The following is a 22,592-nucleotide window of genomic DNA, read 5'->3' on the forward strand; positions in this document are numbered from 1 at the left end:
TAGAAATTTTCAGAGAATATACTTAAATATGTACATTCCGGAAATGCAAAAAAAAAATCGATTTTTTGAAAATTCTAACTGGATATAACCCCTTAAAATATTAAAATAATTGTTAATTAATCGATAAAAATGTCTATTGTTGTTAAAAAACTCGATATGTATGATCTATGCACTGTCCTCTTCAAAATCTACCGTTGAAATGGGCCCTTATTTTCTATGTAAATACTTTTATTAAATATGTTTATATAACTTTCCTAACGTTGCGCATGTGTATAAGGGAAATAATCTACTTAATCAATAAAATTTAAGATTATAACGTTCTGATTTCAACATTTTTATCATTTTTATCTAATTATTTTAGTGCTCCTGCACAATGGTGACTTAGATGGTAAAATTTTATTTAATGAAACATAAGATCAAAATTAATTAATTTTCAAAGTAGAATAATAAAATAGAATTAAAAAAATAAAATTTTTTTATTTCTTCGTGTGAACGTCTTTATTCATCTATCGACTAAAGAAATTTGCTAAATTTTTTAAGTAGAATATCAATAACATTGATAACATCGTAACATCATTGATAATGTTGCTTACAAATTTGTAATATATTTTAAAATTTTACATAGCTATTATCCAACTCTAAAATATTAATATCTATTATTCTACTTACCTATCCTATTAATAGTTCTTACCTATTTCCCCCACCAACCATCTTACCTTCCCTACTTCTTCCACTTTCTTCCTTTTTCTTTATATCAAATATGCTCACATGAGCTAGCATGCATTGTTCAAACAGAAATTCTTTGATTTCACAAAAGGAAATTTTATTATTTATTATTTAATGAAATTCTTCAAAATCAACTTTATTTCTTTTAAATATAAGAACATATTTTTTTTTTATAACGTCAACATATCTTATGTAAAAAAAAACAAGCAACTTTTGTCCGAAGCATTATTTTTACTACAAACTAAACAAAATTGAATTATATATTTATAACTAAAAACATGAAAAAGATCACAATGGGTCAAATGATTGACACAAAATATTGAGTAGATAAATATATTACACTTTCACTTACAGTACATTTGTGAAAAATACATCAGACTTACACAGCTATATCGCATGGACAATTAAGACGCAATTTAATAAAAATTTGTTCAGTACAGTCCATCGTTGATAACATTTATACGTAAAAGATCTATTTTTCACATGCTAACGTGTGATGTTGATGATAAGGAACAATAAACAAAAATGAATATTTTATGCAATATATTCCACATCGTGGCCGTACTTTTAGCAACCTTTCCAAAATAACAAATATATTTAAATATATGTTTTAATAATCTTTTCATATATATATATATGATACTAATATACTATACCATATACATATATAATAAGTCTTTTCAAAGTTTTCTTATATTTCAACATGTTGTTGTAAGATGATAAAAGAGACATCAAAATTTGTCTTACCGTAAAACAGAACTATTTACTAATATTTTTTTAATTTTTTTCTATTTAAATTATAAACTCAAATTCCATTACTAAAGCATAATGCTAATATAGCATGTATATATTTATTCTCAATGTTTTAAGCAACAAATTGTCTACTTTTACATAATATTTAGAAAAAGTAAATTTACAATATACAAGTTGTATATTGTGAATATCGGTTTAGGTGTAATCTACAAATTTTATATAATAAATACTATATAAATGTTGAAAAAAAGAAAGATACTTAAAATTATTAAGCGTGTAATATAACAAAGAATCTATTAAGGATCTGTACTGCTAAGTGCCAAGTGCATTGACTATACATTATATACCGATATGTATATAATCATTATCGTTTTGTATGTTCAAACAAAGAACGTTAGTATAGATTGTATATGATTTCATACCATCAACATAGGTATGTGTGTATTATTATAGACATAGTGACATGTTTAACATGCAATTAATCTGAAGCTTGCACAAACAGTATTGTTGCGCTTATTACTTCCCATTGTACACAGCCCTCTTCGCTTTTATTCTGCATTCAAGTTAATGCTTCACATTATGTATAGAAACGAGAAAAAATAATTAGAGCTATCATCGAACTCTTGCAGAATAATATTACATATAGAAACCGATAAAATTGATAGAAAGTCTAGATATTTCTCTGTAATCTTCCATCAATTTTATATATATATCCCTTGTTTTACATTCTACGCAAAACTTTCAACGGGAAAGATTGTAATTTTACATAAATTGTATATGTAAGAGATAAACATTGTAGCAGCAGTTTTCAAAAAATGCATATTTAGGAATTATTAAGAAAATGATACGTAGAATTTATCTCTGTTTGTACCCAAAAAAATAAAATACAATTTCTTTTTTTTTCATATGAGATACGAATATAATTATCTTGAAAAGAGAATATAAATAAAATTGAAATTTTTATTTTCAATCTTGCTTTGCTCAAACTAAACCATTCCATTTTTATTCAATGTTATTAATGTAAAATCATAAATGAAATATAGATACTGTAGCCGCACAATTTAAACTTCAACGTAATTATTTATAAATTAGAATAATTATTAAACTCGGAAATATAACCTAAAGTCTACTGCAGAATCATTGAATCGTTATTTAAAAAGAAATTTAAAATAAGTATTTTCACATATTGTATCTATTCCTTCTGAAAATAGTTCTTTTATTATTTTAATTACTTTTATATATGAGCAAAATTAACACTTTCCGTGCCACGTGTACCACTGATTGTTGTACACGTTAAACTTTCCATTTAGGTCTGCGTACCACCAATGATACACGCTGACATTTTTATTGAATGCGTCGAAACATCAAGTAGCAAAACTGCTTAGCACGAAACGTGTTAATAAATGGCCCCTTTGTGCAATATTGTCATTTATATTGATTAATATGGCCAATTTTTAAATTGTATATGTGAAATGACTTTAGCAAAATGGGAACAGTCTGTTTTTATCAAAGTATACTTACTAAACGAATGTTTATATTTTGATTCCATCTATAGATTTTGCAACAATGAAAATAAGTCTCTTTCGATACAATAAAAAAGGAATAATAATCTAAAATTTATCTCCAATGCTAATAATAAGTTTCCGATATGAAATAAACAATTTTTGCTATTCATTCGCATAGAAAATCTAATAAACAAATTTAATCTATGAATACTATTTGTATAACTCGTAACATTTTATATTTTCTGATATTAGATATCGTGTAAAAAGAAAATTGCACCATTGTCTCTATAATTGCTAAAAATCTAGTTATGTAAATGTACTTCTTACTATTTCCAATAAATTTATATAACATAACAAAACAGACATTTTTTGTAAATTAATTATATATTATTATACTGAATAATATATATATATATATTATTGTTTACCAACTTCAAGTAAATTATCAATGGATACTTAATAAACAAATATAAGTTTACTAACTAAAATTCTGATGCATAATGAATCAACTTGTGTTAATCTTCATTTTGCACAAAAAATCAATAATTTTTTCTTCCACTAAAACTGGAATATTATTGTATAATATTTATATTATATATTATTTCATAAAAATAAGAAAACCTAAAAACTATTTCAATGCATTAATTAAGATGCCATAAAAGAGCACAATAAGTTGATTAACATATCTTATCCTAGGAAATTTTTTTTCCACCAACATATCAATTTTAAAAAGCTGATAGATTTATATTGATAATCATCAAATAATATCTATAGATCTCTATAAACATTGTTTCTCTAGATAAGTGGATAATTTATTTAAAAATATGTTTTCTTTTAAAAAGTCAAGACGGCAATCGCTAACAAATTTGTAATCACTAGTTTTTTGGTCAACTATTATAGTTTATTGGTTGACAAAGACAAAATATAATGATAGTATTAACGTAAATTTTTTAAAGTTTTGACAAAGTAATAGAAATTAAAAAGACAATTTGTTCATTCCAATTCTGATCGTATTAAAAAAAAAAATAAAAATCAGGCTTGTAGAGAGAAAAAGAATTATGTTTAATTTTTGCTAAATAGAATCCTAATATTATATTTAATTGTGTGTCAACTTTTACATATTTTTAAAGAATTAAGAAAATTACGGTGTGCTTGAAAATAAGACTTTTAAATAAAAAAAAAAAAGTTTAAATTTAAAATGAAATATATGTATATGTAACACTAATAAATTCATTCAAAGCCAAAAATAATTTAGTATTAGTAAAGTATCATAAATACTTCAAAATGGAAAATTTGTTTGAATAATTTTCTTCTATTTGTTAGGTGAACATACTAAACACAATACCACGATAGAATTATTATAATTATTCTATAAATGTTTAAGGATAATATAGGTGTTATGATCTGTTAGTTATATTAATTTCTTATACAACTTAAAATCTCTTTTTTTTAACCAGGAGATGCTTATACTCTTTTTAAAAAAAAAATTCTGTTTATTTAAAATTATATAGGATAATAAAATTCTATCATTAATATCTTGTATGTCAATAATGAATTGTAGTAGATGACCAGAATGATAATAATTATATAAAATTTGGACAATATATGTTAATTTCACCTATCTGCAATACTTATGTATAATTGTATATTTTTATCATGTAACCTTTTCACTCAGGTTAAATAACATTCCTTTAGAATGTTTCTGTATCATATTATGTTTTGCTTCATTGTGCAAACATATAAATTGAGTATACTACATTGTCATGTTTATAAAACACTGACATCAATTTCTGTTAAATTTTAACAAATCTGTATTCATATGTCCATTTATTTTCAATGAAATTTTTTTATTTTATTACAAGTAACAACTACCTTTCGCTTGTCTGAATGTATTTAGCAAAGCGGCAGCTGAATTGTTAAGTTTCCAAGTAAGTTAAATAATTTTCAAATGTCAGCAAAATAATATAAGTAAAAACAATCTTACTTTCTGGTCTGGTTAAATGAATTGCTTTTATAAATTGTCACATGTTTAACAAATTTTTAAAAATATCACATATTTACAGCAATAATTAATATGTTTAACCTTTTTTAAAAAAAAAAAAAAAAAAAAATGGGAAGCTAATTTATCAAAAGCGCAAATATTTTATGTAATAACAGTAAACATATTAAATAAAAATTTGCGCTTTTTACACGATTATTAAAGAATATTATAATATGTATAATATTAAAGAATATAGATGACATGCCTAGTCTTCAAATTACTATAACGAGTTATCCCCAGTTAAAAGGTTAAATATCAAGAAAGGTGTTGTTTTTATGCATAAGAAATATTACAAAATCGATGATTACAAAAGCGTATATGCAAAAGTAGTGAGTCCACTTTATACAATACTATAGTATTAACAAAAGGGTTCACTTATCTCAATCAGATAATAAATCTATGCTGTTTTAAAAATGCTCATATAATCATCCTTTATATATAATGTTGATTTTAGGTAGAATAATCATAGATCTTGTTTATGCAAAGAGTAAAAATTCTACTTACTTTCGATTATCCAATTATAGAAGTAAACGCATTGACGCATAAAAGATATCTTCAAGAATTATACAAACATGTGAAAACACATGTGTTATCTTGAATCATTGTCAGATCTGGGAGTTAATATTTAATACTGCAAAATTATGTTACTTTTTTGAGCTATCTTCTTCGCTTGACCAATGTTTCTCTTGTTCTTGCAGTTCAAACTCCCATCGTAATTCTAATTCACGCATATCATTTGCAATACCAGCCTCATATGTATCTTCCTAGATATTAAAATATATAATTTAAATATATTTACATTTTTATATATTTTTATTATATTATAAATAAATTATTACCTCTTCTGTTTTATAATCCTGATTGAAACTTTGATTTGTAAGTAAGCTAGTTGATGATTGAATCCATGGTACAGTACCGTACGGACTCCAATTTCTTACATCCTTTTCTTTTTCCCTAATACCTGCTTCAATCATTTGCAATTCCTGTGCAAGTTTTTCACTGGCCGTTAAAGTTGCACCTTGTGTTGCAATCTACGAACATTCATAATATTATAACATATTCTAAATGAATAAAACAAAATACGATTGTTTGTAAGGAAAATTAATGGTACCTTTAAATCATTTATTTTCTTCTCTAAATGTTTTAATTGTTGTTTTACTTTCTGTGACTCCAAGATTAAACTGTAATAAATGTTACTAAAGTCATTTCAAACAATAAAATATTGAATAAATTATTAATCCAATCAGTACATTTGAACTTACTCTTTCGACATACATTCCTGTTGCAAAAGTTGTGAGTGTGTCTGTGATTCTGATATATTTCTTCCAAGAGCAATATATCCATCCCCATAATTAGATGTTGTAACAGATTGCATTCCTCCGTTTGTACCAATAGGTGTATAAGCTATTACGAATATAAATATCACTCAAATACGAGTTTATTTTTTGAACATATCATTGAAGAATAATTTTATTATTCATACATACGCTGATTGCCGTAATACCACGATGAAATGGAATTAGGAGGCATAGGTCGAAAAGTAGATATTGTAGGTGGACCCTCATTATACAAACTTGTAGGTGATACACCATTTGGAGATCTTATGAAAAATTGAAGTATTATGAAGATGTAGAAAAAAATAAAGGAAAATCATTTATTTATTATACAAACCTTATCATGGTTGTTGATACTTTGGATATTGGTCCGTATTTGCTCGAAGATGATGCATCGAATGGTACAAATTCATCATCCAATAATACAGGATCTGCACATCGAAAATTATTACTGCAACTCATATTTGACGAAGGACCTATAGAACTTCCAGATGAATTAGTCCATATCGATAAATTCGATGAAAGCACATCTCCTTGTATGTCACAATTCTGTAAAAAAGAACAAAACAAAAAAGAAAATTATACACTATATAACATGACATATGCAGAACCATAAACAGTATAGGTTCATTTCTTATACCATTTTCATTTGTGGAGCTTGCTTGTTGACTATAGTTTCAAGTTGATTTAGAATTTCCATTCTACGTTGTAACAACATTGCCAACGTTTTTGCTACTATTCGTTGCTACAATTAATATATAGATACACGATCATTTATGTATAACTAATACAAAATATTTACAATTAACACTTTTTTACATTCTATATACATTCTCACTCATGTTTATAAATTACCTTTTTACTATTAGAAATTCCATTAGTTACACCTGACGTTACTTGCGGCGAATCCCACATATTCATATCTGTTGTATTATAATCTAAGGATGCTACAGGCATAATATAATGAGGACAATGAATATCCATGTTTTTCACTGGAACCATATGTGATAAATTTTGCGGTGGTGCTAACATGTAATTTGTCACAGACCCAACAAAATTACTTTCACTATTAATAATAGGATGTTGCGTTGGATTAACTTTATTCAATGAAGTAAAACCTATAAAGAATATAAGAATACTTTAAAACACAGAAAATAAAATGACAATTATTACTTCATTACAATATTACATACTATCCCTATGAATATCATGTGGTTTTATGGAATGATAAGGTGCCTCTTCATTTTGTTTAAAAACCTTATTGTTTTGAACAACAATAGATTTATCTGTTTTTAATTCCGTGTTACTGTTCAAAGGTAAATTTGACCTGATACTCAACTTTCGATTCTTTGACCTATATCTGACCAAAAACGTAAAAAGAAAAGAATAATGTAATGCCATATAATGAGGAAAGAAAATATTTTATCTAATTAATGAAAATTTACTTGTCAAGTTCCATGTCACTGTGAGCAAAAGTACAATTTGTAGCTCTTGGGCAAGATCCTCTAAGAGCAAGATCTCTGCACATGCTCACTTTATACTTTGGTTGACTTGGACCAATATTATGAGTGCCATCTGAACATTTTCTACTTCCATGCTGTTGAATGAATTCCACCAATGCTGCAACCACAGTTCTAACAGCTTCCAATGCTGCGCGACATTCAGCTAATGTGGGTAGTTCTGTTTCTACATAGCAATAATATATATTATACATTTATAAATATAAAAATATATTAAAGAGGTGAAAAAAAATGTAAATACCTGGACTAGGATCTATGGCAGCTAATAATTCTAGCTGTGGCCTTAAACCACTAAGTTGTCCTGGATCAGGTGTACGTTGTAAGGCAATAACTAATTCTTGCACACTTTGAGCAAAAGATTGTGGCGTTTGTAGCTTGTCAATAATACTTTGCATGTGAGATTTATGACCAGTATCTCCATACAATAGAGCTGACCATTGATCAGGAGCTATTCGTAAACCAGCTTCAGTTGCTATTTGAACAATCTGGGCATCGTGTTCTCTTCTCAATGCATCATATGTTCTAAATTCTTCTTTTAACTGCATTAAAGATGAATCACCCTCTCGTTTGGATACCTAATTATACAGAAATGATTATTATAAATATTATGAAAATATAGATTGTCTGATATATAATAATTATAGAAGATAAATAAACTTTACCTTGAAGCAACTGGCTCTATAAAGAAGCTGCACTACATGTCCAATACTTGTTTTTGATGCTTGTGGAAAATGTGGTTCCAAACGTTGAACCACAAACATTACTAAAACTTTTCTTGAAAGTGCCGAACCATCCTCCAAAGCTAAAAGAACTAGTTTGAGAACCTCCTCTTGCATTGCTAGTAGAAAGAATTAAAAAAAAAAGCAAAAAGAGAGTATCAAACAAGGGGAAGTGAAAAATAAGTTTTTTGTGCAGAAAAATATTATTTTGAAAAAAGTTAAAATTTTAATTACTAATAAAATTTTTAAATTACTAATAGTATAATTATTTTACCTGGTCCAAGGAACTGACAACCGCGTGCACGTACAGCAGCCCACAAATTTGCACTAAGCTGCTGAGGATTTTGATGTTGTAATATTAGTTCTGTGACAGACCTTTCTCCTAGGCTTCGAGCTGCTCGTACAGCACGTGCTCTTCCTTCCGGTTCTACTAATTGGCAGCCTACCAACGTAACTAATTTTCTTTGCATAGGACGAGACACAAGTCCCATTCCTGCCGCTATTGTTGGATTTGTTTGACATGGTTTTAAATAAAGTGCTAATTCTTCTACGCAGCGCTTAGCCACTAAATAATTAGCATGATCTTCAGGCGGTAATAATTTTTGATAAGATGTCGCAACATTTGTTGGAACAGTATTACCAACTAATTGAAGCAAAGCTTCATTTATTGGTAACCTTTCTATTTCAGTGTTTATAGTATTCTGAAAATGATATTATTTATTATACATTGCATTATATTATATATAATATCTATAATTTATGAAGCGACAGTAGACTTTTTACCTGATCAAAGGGACATTGCTTGCGATGCAAATTTGCTAGACATGTACGGCATATAGTATGACCGCATCCTAAAGATATCGGACCCCGTACAGCCACATCAAAGTCATGACAACAAACTGGGCAAGAAAGAAATTCAGTCCACTGTGGTGCCTGTATTGGCATTCTAAAACATAGGAACAACAAATATTTTAATAAGTTATTTTTTATTAAAATAACACAATTCGATTAAATCTGTAAATTTGAAAGGACTTAAAATTCTTATTAAAATGAAATATTTTTTACATACTTTAACAATTTGAAATATTTCAATAGACAATGGATAAACACATGTAACACAATTTTTCAAAATATTAATGCATATTGCAAGCAATATACTTGTAAGAATTTGTTTGAATACATCTCCAAATAAAAAATTCAATGTTAAATGTTCATCTCGAATTTTATTTCTATATTTTATAACTATAAACGAGATTTAGGTAACTTCGTAAATGTGTATATTTCTATAAAATTAATAATATTAATTATATCAAGGTTTATCGTACAAACAGTCCAACAGACGAACACTCACAGGCACGCACAAATACACACTACTTACATTCTTGTCCCATGATCGTCGCAATAAAATTGTTTAATTATTTGCAATAAATGCTCGTGACGTCTGTTCTACATTTTATCCCCACAAAACATAGTTATGCTTCTATCATTGTATCACATACCGATTCGATTAAGAATTAACGTATACATTTATTATTATATCTAAACTCACCTTGTTATTGTTTCTACAAAACATCACATTGATTAATCAGTTACTTCGCACATAATTCTGCCATCAAAGCAGGAACAGATGAATCACAGATAAGATAAGCTCAGTATGATCTCCATAGACATTTTTATGTCACTAGCATACACGAGGAAAATAATCTAGAAAGATAGGTTACCTCATTTACTCGTCGAATGGCGCTCTTGTCTATTATGAACTATTCTCATGAACGTTACGTGATACATTAAGGAGTTACATTGGTATATAAGAAACAGCCAATAACAGCCGTTATATGTCACGTATCGCCCAATAAAATTATGTTTAATCCATTGGAAAAAGAAGTAACGCTGATACCACTTTGCGATTGGTCGAGTCTACAGAAATGACATTTTTTTTAAATGTGTCCATTAATTGGAGCATTTTGATATCTCATAACACGCGACTATTTTAGCAGAGGATCATCGAGAATAGAGATTACAGAAGATTACGTGAAAAAACGACCATTCTTATAGTCATTAGTGCAGTGAGTTACGGTGATTGACCGTGTTAAAGAAAAGAGAGACGAAGAAAGGGAGAAAAATCATGGTACTGTCCATGTTTAAAGCACACGCAGGATAGAAACTACAATATAATTAATCGAGAAGAGTTGAACGATCATAAGAAATAAAAAGAGTCCACTAACATAAGATACGGTAAGATAGGATATTGGTCCTCAAAGTTAATCAAAACGTGGAATAATTTGTTGATAATAACAAGAAGAAGAAGAAAAGGAATATAAAAGAACAAAACGAAGAGTAGTGAGGTTCGGTAATATCCAATAGTAAGAAAGGTGGGGTGATAGTGTGGTAGGTCCTTACTATATTCGTGTTACAGTATTGGTACTGATGTGGTCGTAAGGTGGTGTTAATGGTAATGGTAGTGATAGAGCTGTTACTGTTGATGGTAGTGGTGGTGGTGGTGGTGGTGGCAGTGGAGGCGGCAGTGGCAGCGGGGGCAGCCATACTCAAACAACCGCCGAACGAAAAACGAAGAACGGAGAGTGCGGAGCGGCGTAGAAATGAAACGATAATACGGCACGTTTAAACGTTCCTTGGCCTGGGACGAGGCGCAAGAATTGAGTGTGACCGATTGGCCGTAAAAGAATCAGGGCGGAAGTGCGGCAAAGTTCCGAGAGGAAAAAGAAAGAAAGAGTGTGTTGTGTGTGTGTCCGTGGAAAAGAAAGAAGGGGGCTCCGCCGTCGAATATCGGTGGTGACTCTGAGCAGACGGTATGAGCGCAAAGACAGACGTTAACAGACGAGTCCTAGCGATTCAGGCGAAAAAAAAGAGGCACAAGCCTTCTAAAAGAAAAGGAAAGGGTAATTCTCAGGGTGATACTGATTCCTCAACCACCGGACAGTCCTCCAAACCACAGCCAAGCGTCGCTCGACAAGGACCCGATTTCTTTCAAGACGCCTCTTCGGCCCAGAGACCATATTCCAACGATAATGGGAATAGGTATATAACCCGGTTACCATTCAAATATTATTTATTTCAGATTTTGTCACAATTATTCTTAACTATATTTTATATTCTTTTTTCAATTTAAAACGTCTTTTTTATGTTCTATCTACATTTCCTCCGTTATCTAATAAGGACATAATAATAAACTCTTTTCCTTTCAGTTTACAATTATATATATATATATATGTAGTATTGGTAGATAAACAAAATTAAATTTCTTTATGCAACGATACGGAAGCTAATTTGTCTTTTTAATAAATCGATCTTTACAATATTATTGAGTTGATACTTCATTAGTGTCAATAACGACGAATCCATTCTTTTGTCATTTTTTAAAAATTATTTACACATTTGGGGAAGAAAAATGTATATAAAAGAGCACACGCGCGCGCGCACGTATATATGCACATAAACACAAAAACATAACAGCAACTGCATGTTCAGGAAAAACATAAAGATATGAGAATCTTATTAACGATCGATTAAATTTATAGAATGGAACCGTGTCACAGCTCCAGCAATGAAACAATAGAGGATGACGATGAAGTGTACAGTAGCGAAGATGAAGAGCAAGAAGATAGCAGTGATTATTGCAAAGGAGGTTATCATCCTGTGAAGATAGGGGATTTGTTTTTAAGTCGTTATCATGTGACTCGAAAACTTGGCTGGGGTCATTTCTCTACGGTCTGGCTTTGTTGGGATCTACAGGTATGTAAATACAAATATTAAGATATCTGAAGTATATGAAGTATATACTTCATTCGCATCTAATACTTTTTCAATATATGTATGAGTTAATTCATTAAAATTGTTTTACGTATATAGGACAAACGATTTGTGGCACTTAAAGTAGTAAAATCCGCAACTCATTTTACTGAGACTGCTTTAGATGAAATAAAATTATTAAAAGATGTACGTGATACGGATCCTATTGATCCTAAACGAAATAAGACCGTCCAATTGCTCAATGACTTCAAAATCAGCGGCATTAATGGTCTTCATGTTTGCATGGTATTCGAAGTGCTTGGACATAATCTTCTTAAATTAATCATTAAATCTAGCTATAGAGGAATTCCAAGAAACAATGTTAAACGCATCATCCGTCAAGTCCTTGAAGGTTTAGATTATCTTCATAATAAATGTAAGAAAATGAAACACTTAAGTTAATTGATTATTACATTAAATTAAGTTTTCATCTGGACAGATTATATAAATCAAGTATCTACAATTTTAAATATATAAATAACGCGAAAGATTGTTTATCATATTAACGTAATATATCTAATGTTATATGTTTTTTTAGGTAAAATTATTCATACAGATATTAAACCTGAAAATGTTCTTATATGCGTCGATGAAACTTATATAAGAAAATTAGCTTGCGAAGCAACCGAATTACATTCTATGGGTATAAAATTACCAGTATCATTAATTTCTACTGCGCCCAAAGAATTTCAAGAACCTACGCCAAATTCCAAAATGTCTAAAAATAAAAAGAAGAAACTAAAGAAGAAGGCTAAACGGCAAAACGAATTGTTGAAGAAACAAATGGAGCAAATAGAGGAAATAGAAGAGCAGAATAAACTTGCTAATAGTACAAGAGAAAATGGCGAGTTGGAGACGAATAGTCCAGATCAAGACGTGAATACAGAAAGTATAGAAGATAATACGGAAAGTAAAGGTTCCCCCGAAATCTCAGAACCATCTGCACCATCGTTACACGTCAATGGTGTGGATGGTTTAGCAGGTGGAGAAAAAATACAAAATCAGTCAACCAATCGGTCGGACAAAGTGGAGAATATGACTTTGTGTGACATTGACAAAAGTTGTGGTGAGAGTACTAATCTACCACGAGATCCAGAAGATACGGACGAATGTAGTGAAGGTTAGATTTCATTATTAAAATTATGAAATGATCATGGGGTTTATTAATTTTGGCTTTTTTCTTTTTTTTTTTTTTTTATATATATTTAGGACGTAATTTGAATCCACCCGAGAGCAAACAATTAAAACGGGCATCTGTAGCACCACTTGATCCAGCTACAGTAGATTGTGAAGTTGAAGTCAAGATAGCTGATCTTGGAAATGCATGTTGGGTTCATAAAAAATTTACAGATGATATACAAACACGTCAATATAGATCTTTAGAGGTATTGTTAGGATCAGGCTACGATACTTCAGCAGATATATGGTCCACAGCGTGTATGGCATTTGAATTGGCTACTGGTGATTATCTCTTTGAGCCACATAGTGGTAAAGAATATTGTAGGTTAGTATTTGGCACAATTTATTGAGAATATCATTTTAAAATGTGTAACCACATTCGTGTACATGCATTTTGTAAAAATATTTTTAGAGACGAAGACCATTTAGCTCATATTATTGAGCTACTCGGAGAAATACCTAGACGTATAGCGCTTTCCGGAAAAAATTCAAAAATGTACTTTAACAAAAAAGGTGAATTGAAGCACATTACCGGTTTAAAGCCGTGGGGACTTTATGAGGTGCTTACAGAAAAATATGATTGGTCATCCAGTGAAGCACGTGAATTTGCTGAATTTTTAACACCGATGTTAGAATTTGATCCAAGTATGCGTGCTACCGCTGCTGAGTGCCTGAAGCACCCTTGGTTGCAAATCAAGTGATCCTGTTTTTATTTTATTTTATTTTATTTTATTTTATCTTATTTTTTCTTTTTTTTTAATTCTTTTATTTTGAAATTTCTGAGATCCTTACTCTTTACAACCCTGATGCAATTAAAAGTCGAGAGTGTGACAGGAAGCAGAGATCAGAAAAAAATACAAATTTTTATATTCAATTATATAGTTTCAATTTTCATATAAAACGAATACATTACTAGGAGGCGCCCATATCCTATATTTATGTCATATTTTATTTTACAAACTAAATGTGTAAAATGGAATCTAAATATGACACAAACATAGCACATTAATAATGTAAAAATATAGGCGACGATAATAAACTATATTGATAAATGCAATGTCTCGATATTATTAAGAGTTAGAAATCGCTTCTATAAAAGAAGTTAGAAATCGATTATGTAAAATCTTGTTACAAAATCTCGTCTATACTGAGATATGCTTCCTAATGAAATACTCTCGACATCAGCCGCCGCCGCCGCCTATGCGTGTATTTATAAATTTGTTAAATCATCTTCATTTAGTGATGACAATTTAAATTAAAGTAAATAGTATTTTATTACTTTATGCATTCATTACATCCTTCGTACCGGTCACTTTATTTATCTATACAAGTATTCCAAGAGTATTCCCACTCATAAAATACTTTAAAGATATTTAAGGGTAGGCCCGTTAAAACACATATTTACATAATTTCACCTAACTACATTTCTTTTTAAGATAATTACGGTTAAAGTCAAATTTAAAGAAAAGTATTTTTTTTCTTTTCTTTTCTTTTCTTTTCTTTTTGTTATTTACAATTTTCTGTAAACTGTTAGACATACAATGTAAATTTCTCACTACCTCGTTGCATTAGATATTTTAAAATACTCATACACACATGCCGAAAGATGTAGTTAATGCACAGAATATTTCTACGAATTTACAATGTATTATTCAAACGTACGAATGATTGATATATCAAGTGAGAGAGTTGGTCATCAGATTCTTGGTATATAAAGCCAAATAACTGTGAACACAAATCGATATGAGACAATATGTTTTGACGGAATATTTAAAGGGGCACAAATATTTGAGTAAAGAAAAAAGATTGTTAAACTAATATATTATATTAGAGAAAATATGAGTCTAACACGTACAAGTATCTGAAGCAATATTAGTTTTGATTGTGCAAATTTATGTATTGATAGATCATCCCAAAAGTAATACGGTTATTTAAAATAAATTTTTAAATAACGAAATCCAAAAAAAAAATATGCAACTTTAATCTAAAATATTGGATCGTCCTAAAAACTTCCTGCGTTTTCTTAGTAAATTTTATGTATGATCCATTCTGCTTTATTACTTTTCTCTGTATCATATATAATTCAATTAAATAACACATAAAATTTTAAATATTCTACAAAAGTGTAAAATTAACGTAAAAAAAAAGAACAAGAAACTTTTGAAACGACTTAATATATTTACCACCATTATTTGCAGTATTCTTAATTTGAAATTTTTCAATACTTTGGCGATTAATTTTTCATCACGAAGCTGTTAATGTTATACCGATTTTTATTCATCTTTAAGACTATAATTTCTACAACGAAAATGCTGAAATTATTGTGGATCATAAATTTTGTGTATTTTATCATTTATTGTTGTTGCAATGTTGCCCTTATTAAATGCCCAAAGCAAAACATACTTTAAATTAAATCCTTTATCGACACTTCCATGATGACTTTTATTTTTTCACTCTTAAATTAACATGTGAAAAAATAAATATACACACAATCACTTAAAACACTTTTGTAAATTCTAATAATAATATATATATATATATATATATATATATATATATATATATAGTATGATTATACAGTAACTGTAAAATATTAAAAGAGAAAAATTGATTACCCATTTTTTGTAATGAGGAAAAATCACATTACTTATGGGATGATTAATATCTTATTGTTCTCATTCCAATGAAATACAGTGAGTAACTTTAATATTCAAACACCGCAAAATTTTTATTTTTTCCACGTTATAATTTTCTTTATAACGAACAAAAAAAAAATCAAATAAAAACAAATGGTCAGATATAATATTAATATTTAAATTATATCTAAATAACAATAATATAAATTTTCTTTTTATAATTTATAATATCTGTTAAATAATATATTTTAAATGAAACAACATTTGATTTTGACGCTACTTTAATATTCAGATTTTTAGAAATTTAACAAATTTCATTAGTTCCGAAATTCGAAAATAAATGTTCGTTTATAAATAAAGTAGTCGGTACGGATAAATGTAAAGCCTTGTACAATTACTTGTATTTCGATATTCGTGAAATCTACTTGTCATAATAGCACGTAAAATTAATACTAATTGTAATAAACGCGAACTTGTAATTTTTTTCATAATACCAACAGAAAATCATATATATTAGTTGTTATGCTTAATATAAATAAGAACACATTATGAGACATTAGAAGATTTAAACACGAGAATCGTATATACAGTCGAAATCACAAAAAGGCCAATTAAAGAAATCGAATATCTGTGACAGAAGGGAAATTATCTAAAAAATAAAATCAAATTCTACATTGAATGTACGCGAAAATTAACTAACAAATTCTTTGAAGAAACAATGCGCCCTTCGAAAATATAATATATAGAATATTAAAAGAAAGTAGTTATAATGAAAGAGTTATTCGAAAAAAAGAAACAACATTTGTGAACAAAGCGAATAAATTACGCAAAATAATTTATTTGAAAGAAAAATATATGAGTGAAATGACATTACTTTTAGGGCCGAAAGTAAATTTAACATTTTTGGTTCGAAGATAAACGAAGAATGGTGCAACAATAGAAGCAGGAAGAATTTCATTTAAAAAATATGAAACACCTAGTATATAACAGAAATAAAAATGTGCTTGCATAAGATGTATTTTGACATTAGAAATTAATTTTTATTGTTAGCAGAATGGACAAACATATAGATTTAAATATTGAAAAAAATAATTTATTTCTCCTATAGAGAAATAAAAAAATAAAAATTTTGTGGTTTCCAAATATCAATTTTACTCACTATATTTATTATTATATTCTTTTGAAAATCAAACGAATGCACACAAATTGTCTTATTTCGTTGTGTGTTCCGAACTGTATACAGGATATTAAAGTAAAATCATTCAATATTTATAAAGCTCATAAAACACTCTATACCAAGTAAAAAAGTCTATTTTAGTAATCATAAATCGAAAGATGAACCGTTTTTGAGGTAATTCAAAATTCCAAAATGTTTATACCTCAATATTAACATAGAAAATGTTATATAATATAACATATATAATAAAAAAACAAAATAAATATTAATATTAACATAGAAAAATGTTATGTCAGAAACGGTTGACTTTTCTATTTATGTTTATCAACAATAAGATTGTTTTACTCAAATCAGTAATTGGTAGTGTGTTCTGTGTACTATATAAATATTGAATGTTTTTTTTTTAACATCCTGTATAATTTCTTATGCCTGAAACTCTCAATGTAAGTTTAAAACAACATCATGTGTGTGCATGCACACAATTTTTGCATCTTCATATATTAACTGATCATTGAGCTCTCTGCCGATAAATTGTTTCCTGTTTTATATTAAAACAAAACAAAACAAAACAAAGAAAAAAAACAGTGTATACACTGTATACTAATCATCATTGGTTCGTTCATGTTATCCTGCTTCATCATTTCAAATATTTTCTATATTGTTTCCCTTTCATTCTTTTTTTCTATTCCTTTCTATTATTTTTGGTAAGATTTAAGGGTTTCATATCGACATGTTGAGATAGGCTTATGTATACGTACAAGGATCATAATAAAATCATATTTTGTTTCTTTGTGTACTTGGTGTATCTCACCAGGTAAACGATTTTATTTATATAAGTATTTATTATTATGAATTATAGTCATTTCGTTTTATGTCAAGAAGATATTTGATAAAAACAAAGGAAACCTGTTCTCAATGGTTGATCGATCTCATGTGAACAATGTGCATCTGCTGTTGTTGTCACTAACAAGATATCCAATTTGTCAATTTGGACAAAAATCTTTGCACAATATTCTTCATAATTAAGAGATTTATTGTGTAGTTATATCTGGAAGGGGAGAAAGAAAAAAAAAACAATGATTAATTTCGTTATTGAAATGAAAATGATGATGATTTATTATGAACCACTGTTCTGTGTAAAAGCGAAGATATTGTGACGCATTATGAGGAGTTAGATATTTTCTCTATGACGAAAGCAACAAAACAAAAGTAAAACACCGAAATAAATATGGTCTTCTTTACTTGTAATAATACAATAATTAATATGGAACAACGCGCTTAAGATTATAGACTAATTCATTTAGCTAAATGATGATGCGCTCTACGGATTAATGCCTGTGTTTTAATTGATTCTGTAAGCTACCAAATGAAGCACGCGAGCTGTAACTGGTGTAATCGCGGCTTCGCATCCTTTAAAATGACAATGTTGTCAAATTTGTACAGTAAATATTAGAGTAAATAACGAATATAGATTGTTATAATTTTTTGTGAGAAGATTTAATGGCCATTGAAATTCGTTGCTATCATCGCAAGATAGTTTTGATGGATGGATGAATAATAGCGTTTACTTTATTATTAATTTCTCTTTTATTTCTTTCTACAAACATTAAAATCAATCAATAAAATGAAATATAATTATAAACGTGTATTTATCATAATACATAAAAAATCCTATTGAAAATAAGATAATTCAAGTGAAGAGAAAAGGAGGAAAAAATATTAATTAAATTAAGAATCGAATTTAATGATGAAAATTTTCTAAACAGCAATGATATTCTGAACTGAACACAACAAATAGAAAAATGGTCGATCGATTCTATCAAAAATGAACGAATTTCATTGGCCTGACGTAAGTTCATCTTGTAGATCGTATATTAAAATTAAAATAGAAAGAAAAAAACAAAATAATTGAAATCGAAAAATGAATAACGATTTATGTAGTGGTCATATACATCAATTATTTACGTAAGCGTACGATGGCTGCTTAAATGCTATAGTTAGGAGACAAAATGAACTAACTTGTATAACTTTGAAACATCTAAACTTAGCAGACGTTTCAATGGCTAATAATCTTCTCGAGCGTGTTATAATTAATAATAGAATCACACTGCTGTTAACAGGGTGTGTCATATTTACGTGTATTTCTATCTACTCAAAGATAAAAGAAAAGAAAAAGATGGTGGAATAAAATGGTTTGTATAGGGACCTAATTTTGAATTACACCAGCAGATCATGTTCCAATCGGTAGGGGAAACATACTAAAATTCGTTCTAGTATGTATGATTCGTTCTAACAAATTGTGGCAAAATGTCGAGACTTCGTACGAGAAAAAGAAAAGAAAGAATTCGAAAAAAATAGGTAGAAAAAAATTAATACTATAGTTGTCTGTGATTTTTATATAATTGCAAAATAACAGAGAAGACAAAGAGAATGAACTATTTGATGGTTAAAAAAGGTACTGAAAGGATTAACAATGGAGATTAAATCATTTTAGTAAACGTAAAATAAGAAAAAGCAAGCAAGACACTCGGACGAGAAATAAAACACCAGCATCAAATTGTTCTCGCCGATGCCTTTTGTAAATATACGTAAAAAAGTGTTTAGAAGAGAATTTTTTGGTTTGCACCGTGTTCTAATTATGGGACTGATTGTTTTCATCGGTCTCTGAAGATTAAATCGTGAATAACGGGAATTAATTGTTGTCAGAGACAACAATAATTTGATAAGAGAAGCGTATATTACTGATTGGTACATATAGAGTCAGTATTATCGTGATCGTGCAGTTTCACGTAAGACTCATCGTTACAAAAATTATGCATGTTTAGAATATTAAGGCGCAAAGGTATAATATATTACAAGCACACGCAACACCTCAAGAGAATGACAAAACAATAATTATAAATTATATTATGGGGGAAAAAGAAGAAAAAAAACCAAAAGCGAGATAAAGGGAAGAAGAAAATACATTATATAAGGACATCTTCATACGCGTGATCAATTTTTAGAATCGTTTATCGATACCGAGTGAGATCCGGACGAAAGAATCAACCCTTTGCACTCGAGGCCCTTTTTCGCTTTCGACCAAATTAAATAGACATTTTACAGGTACTTTAAAAACATTTATAAACAAACAAGCGCATAGAAATAATCAAATATTATCAGTTTATTCATTTATATGTCGACAAAAAAACAAACTTTGATAAATACTACACTCTGTAATTAGTTTTGGTTTGAGTTGACAACTTAACATAGGCCCCGGGCGCCGTATCGGCGCCGCTCGAGTGCAAAGGGTTCAACTTTGAACAACAATATGAAAGGAAAAAAACAAGAAAAAAGAAAAAAATACCCACAGAAATAGCGGTTGTAAAAGTTGACTGGAGTGTTATTTAGGGGAAAAAAAAAAAACCACAAGCTTCCGAGCTTTTAGACAATATCCTAAATATTAGCACTAACAATAAGAGTGCCCCTTTCCCGGCCAACCCCCTCCTCCTTCCGATATCGTCGTTACGAGAAAGTACTTAAAAGAAAAGTCATTAGAAAGTTTTAATCAACTAATCGTAGAGAAAAAGAATGATCGACAATTCATTTGATTATTTCTCTTTTGTTTTCATTTTTTTATGTTTTTTTTTCTTCTCTTCGAATTAAACTTAATTCATTTCTCGATGAGCAGCGAATTCATATTGTTAAATCATTTCGGAGCAGAATTTTTTTTCATCGTCGAATTTATCACATTTTTCATGAAAATAATCATTTTTCCGTTTTCCCTTATGTTTTTATTTGTTTAATTTTCCTTTATGCGTTTCGCAAGATAAATGAATTAATTAAAAATAATAATAATAATTACAAAAGAAAGAAATAAATGAAAAGAAAAAAAACAAAAAAGAAAAAAAAAAGGAAAAATAAATCCGTAAAAATATGCACGTTGATGATGAATCGGCACGATGTCTCGTGTGCTCTCCAATTTTTTCGAGATTAATAAATTTCTCGTAATAAATACATGAGGCATTCGTGTAAAAATTATTATGATTAGTAGACAAGGAACGAACAAGCCGAAGGAAATAAATGGATTTGATGTTTAGATGCTGCCTCCATTATATGCCCTGCCACAGGAAAAAAAGTAAGATAATAAACATAGACCCATGTACCCACCTTTAAGAGAATGATATATAATATAAGAAATAAATTCGCAAGAAAATAAAAATAAATTCAAAAAAAAGAAGCGATAATCTTTTCTTTCCAACTTTCATCCAATGTCCCATCAAACGAGAAAGAAAATAGAAAAGGGAGGAGAGAGTTAAACAAATGGAGATATAATATAAAAAAAAAAAAAAAAAAAAATTCAATACACAGTTACGCATTTTATTAATTTTATATAAATTAACATTTTTTTCTTTATTTTAAATTATTGAAATTATTTTCAATTGAATATAAATTATTTTTAATCATTAAAATAATGTAGAATATATGCTACATATGATATACGGTACTTATGTTAAGAATATTAACTTTTTGTGTACATTTTACGTATAACTAAGAAAGTGATCATTTTTATTATTTGTATTTATGTGCTAAATTATTTTTAATCGAGACAAGATATTTTTTAAAATAAAGATTCTTTTAAGAAGACTGATAATTATATTGAAATTTAAATGTGAAATGTTTGTATAAAATGAATTTAATGTGAAAAATGAGATAGTTTTATTATTGTTGTCGACATAACCCAGAGTCATTAAACATTATTACCTTATACTGTTTGTGATTAAATGACAATTTAACGAATTTAAAAATGACCTTACTATTATTTTATATGTATCCTAATACTGTGTGTACTTATCGTTTTTCGTCATAGCATTTATAAAATTTATTTATGAAGGTGGTTTTTTCTTTACTTTTTTTAATTATTCTATATTTATTTTATAAATGTCCGGAAAAATAGGTATCTTCTATCAATCCAAAAATACAATGTAATATATATACTATTAATTTTGTTTATTTTACGAATTAAATATCACTTTTTATAAGATAGGAATATATAATATTTAAATAAGCTGTAATTATATATACATACATACATATACATATATATATATAACTAACGTTCATCACAAATATTACATTCGTACGTATAATAAATTAAATTATATTCGAGCATACACCTAATTATAAATACTTCTTCAACCTTTTGTGTTTTA

At 28.4% G+C, this 22,592-nt stretch overlaps 2 protein-coding genes across 4 annotated transcripts; one reads left to right on the forward strand and one right to left on the reverse strand.

Moving 5' to 3' along the window:
- Positions 1-4,794: 4,794 nt before the first annotated feature.
- LOC122518006 (roquin-1) lies at positions 4,795-10,292 on the reverse strand. 3 transcript variants are annotated; one of them, XM_043636651.1, is made up of 15 exons: positions 10,148-10,292; positions 9,382-9,544; positions 8,873-9,299; positions 8,542-8,681; positions 8,121-8,454; positions 7,805-8,045; positions 7,553-7,719; positions 7,215-7,477; positions 7,000-7,104; positions 6,697-6,908; positions 6,513-6,625; positions 6,288-6,429; positions 6,137-6,206; positions 5,865-6,056; positions 4,795-5,789 (listed from the first exon to the last, which is right to left on the reverse strand). In XM_043636651.1, the coding sequence occupies exons 2-15, from the start codon at positions 9,541-9,543 to the stop codon at positions 5,670-5,672; spliced, it is 2,688 nt and encodes an 895-aa protein (XP_043492586.1). In that variant the 5' UTR covers position 9,544; positions 10,148-10,292; the 3' UTR covers positions 4,795-5,669. The 3 variants fall into 3 exon arrangements, with proteins under 3 accessions (XP_043492586.1, XP_043492584.1, XP_043492585.1); XM_043636649.1 differs by having other exon boundaries at positions 8,542-8,717; XM_043636650.1 differs by lacking the exon at positions 10,148-10,292 and adding an exon at positions 9,668-9,757 and having other exon boundaries at positions 8,542-8,717.
- A 240-nt stretch (positions 10,293-10,532) lies between these two features.
- On the forward strand, positions 10,533-14,644 carry LOC122518053 (SRSF protein kinase 3). The gene is made up of 6 exons (XM_043636723.1): positions 10,533-11,637; positions 12,138-12,351; positions 12,469-12,784; positions 12,947-13,528; positions 13,618-13,912; positions 14,000-14,644. Exons 1-6 carry the CDS (start codon positions 11,411-11,413, stop codon positions 14,286-14,288), a joined length of 1,923 nt encoding a protein of 640 aa, XP_043492658.1. The 5' UTR covers positions 10,533-11,410; the 3' UTR covers positions 14,289-14,644.
- The last annotated feature ends 7,948 nt before the right edge of the window (positions 14,645-22,592 follow it).

The sequence above is a fragment of the Polistes fuscatus genome, unplaced genomic scaffold (assembly GCF_010416935.1).
Source record: "Polistes fuscatus isolate 324 unplaced genomic scaffold, CU_Pfus_HIC Scaffold22, whole genome shotgun sequence".
NCBI lineage: Eukaryota > Metazoa > Arthropoda > Insecta > Hymenoptera > Vespidae > Polistes > Polistes fuscatus.

Bases quoted from the DNA above. Each gene is read 5' to 3' on its own strand.
- LOC122518006 (XM_043636649.1), bottom strand. From the start codon at position 9,543: ATGCCAATACAGGCACCACAGTGGACTGAATTTCTTTCTTGCCCAGTT. The intron at 9,300-9,381 runs GTAAAAAGTCTA...TATCATTTTCAG, and splicing joins AGCAATGTCCCTTTGATCAG to AATACTATAAACACTGAAAT. The intron at 6,207-6,287 runs GTAAGTTCAAAT...CATTTATTACAG, and splicing joins CAGGAATGTATGTCGAAAGA to TTTAATCTTGGAGTCACAGA.
- LOC122518053 (XM_043636723.1), top strand. From the start codon at position 11,411: ATGAGCGCAAAGACAGACGTTAACAGACGAGTCCTAGCGATTCAGGCG. The intron at 13,529-13,617 runs GTTAGATTTCAT...ATATATATTTAG, and splicing joins TACGGACGAATGTAGTGAAG to GACGTAATTTGAATCCACCC. The intron at 13,913-13,999 runs GTTAGTATTTGG...AAATATTTTTAG, and splicing joins AGTGGTAAAGAATATTGTAG to AGACGAAGACCATTTAGCTC.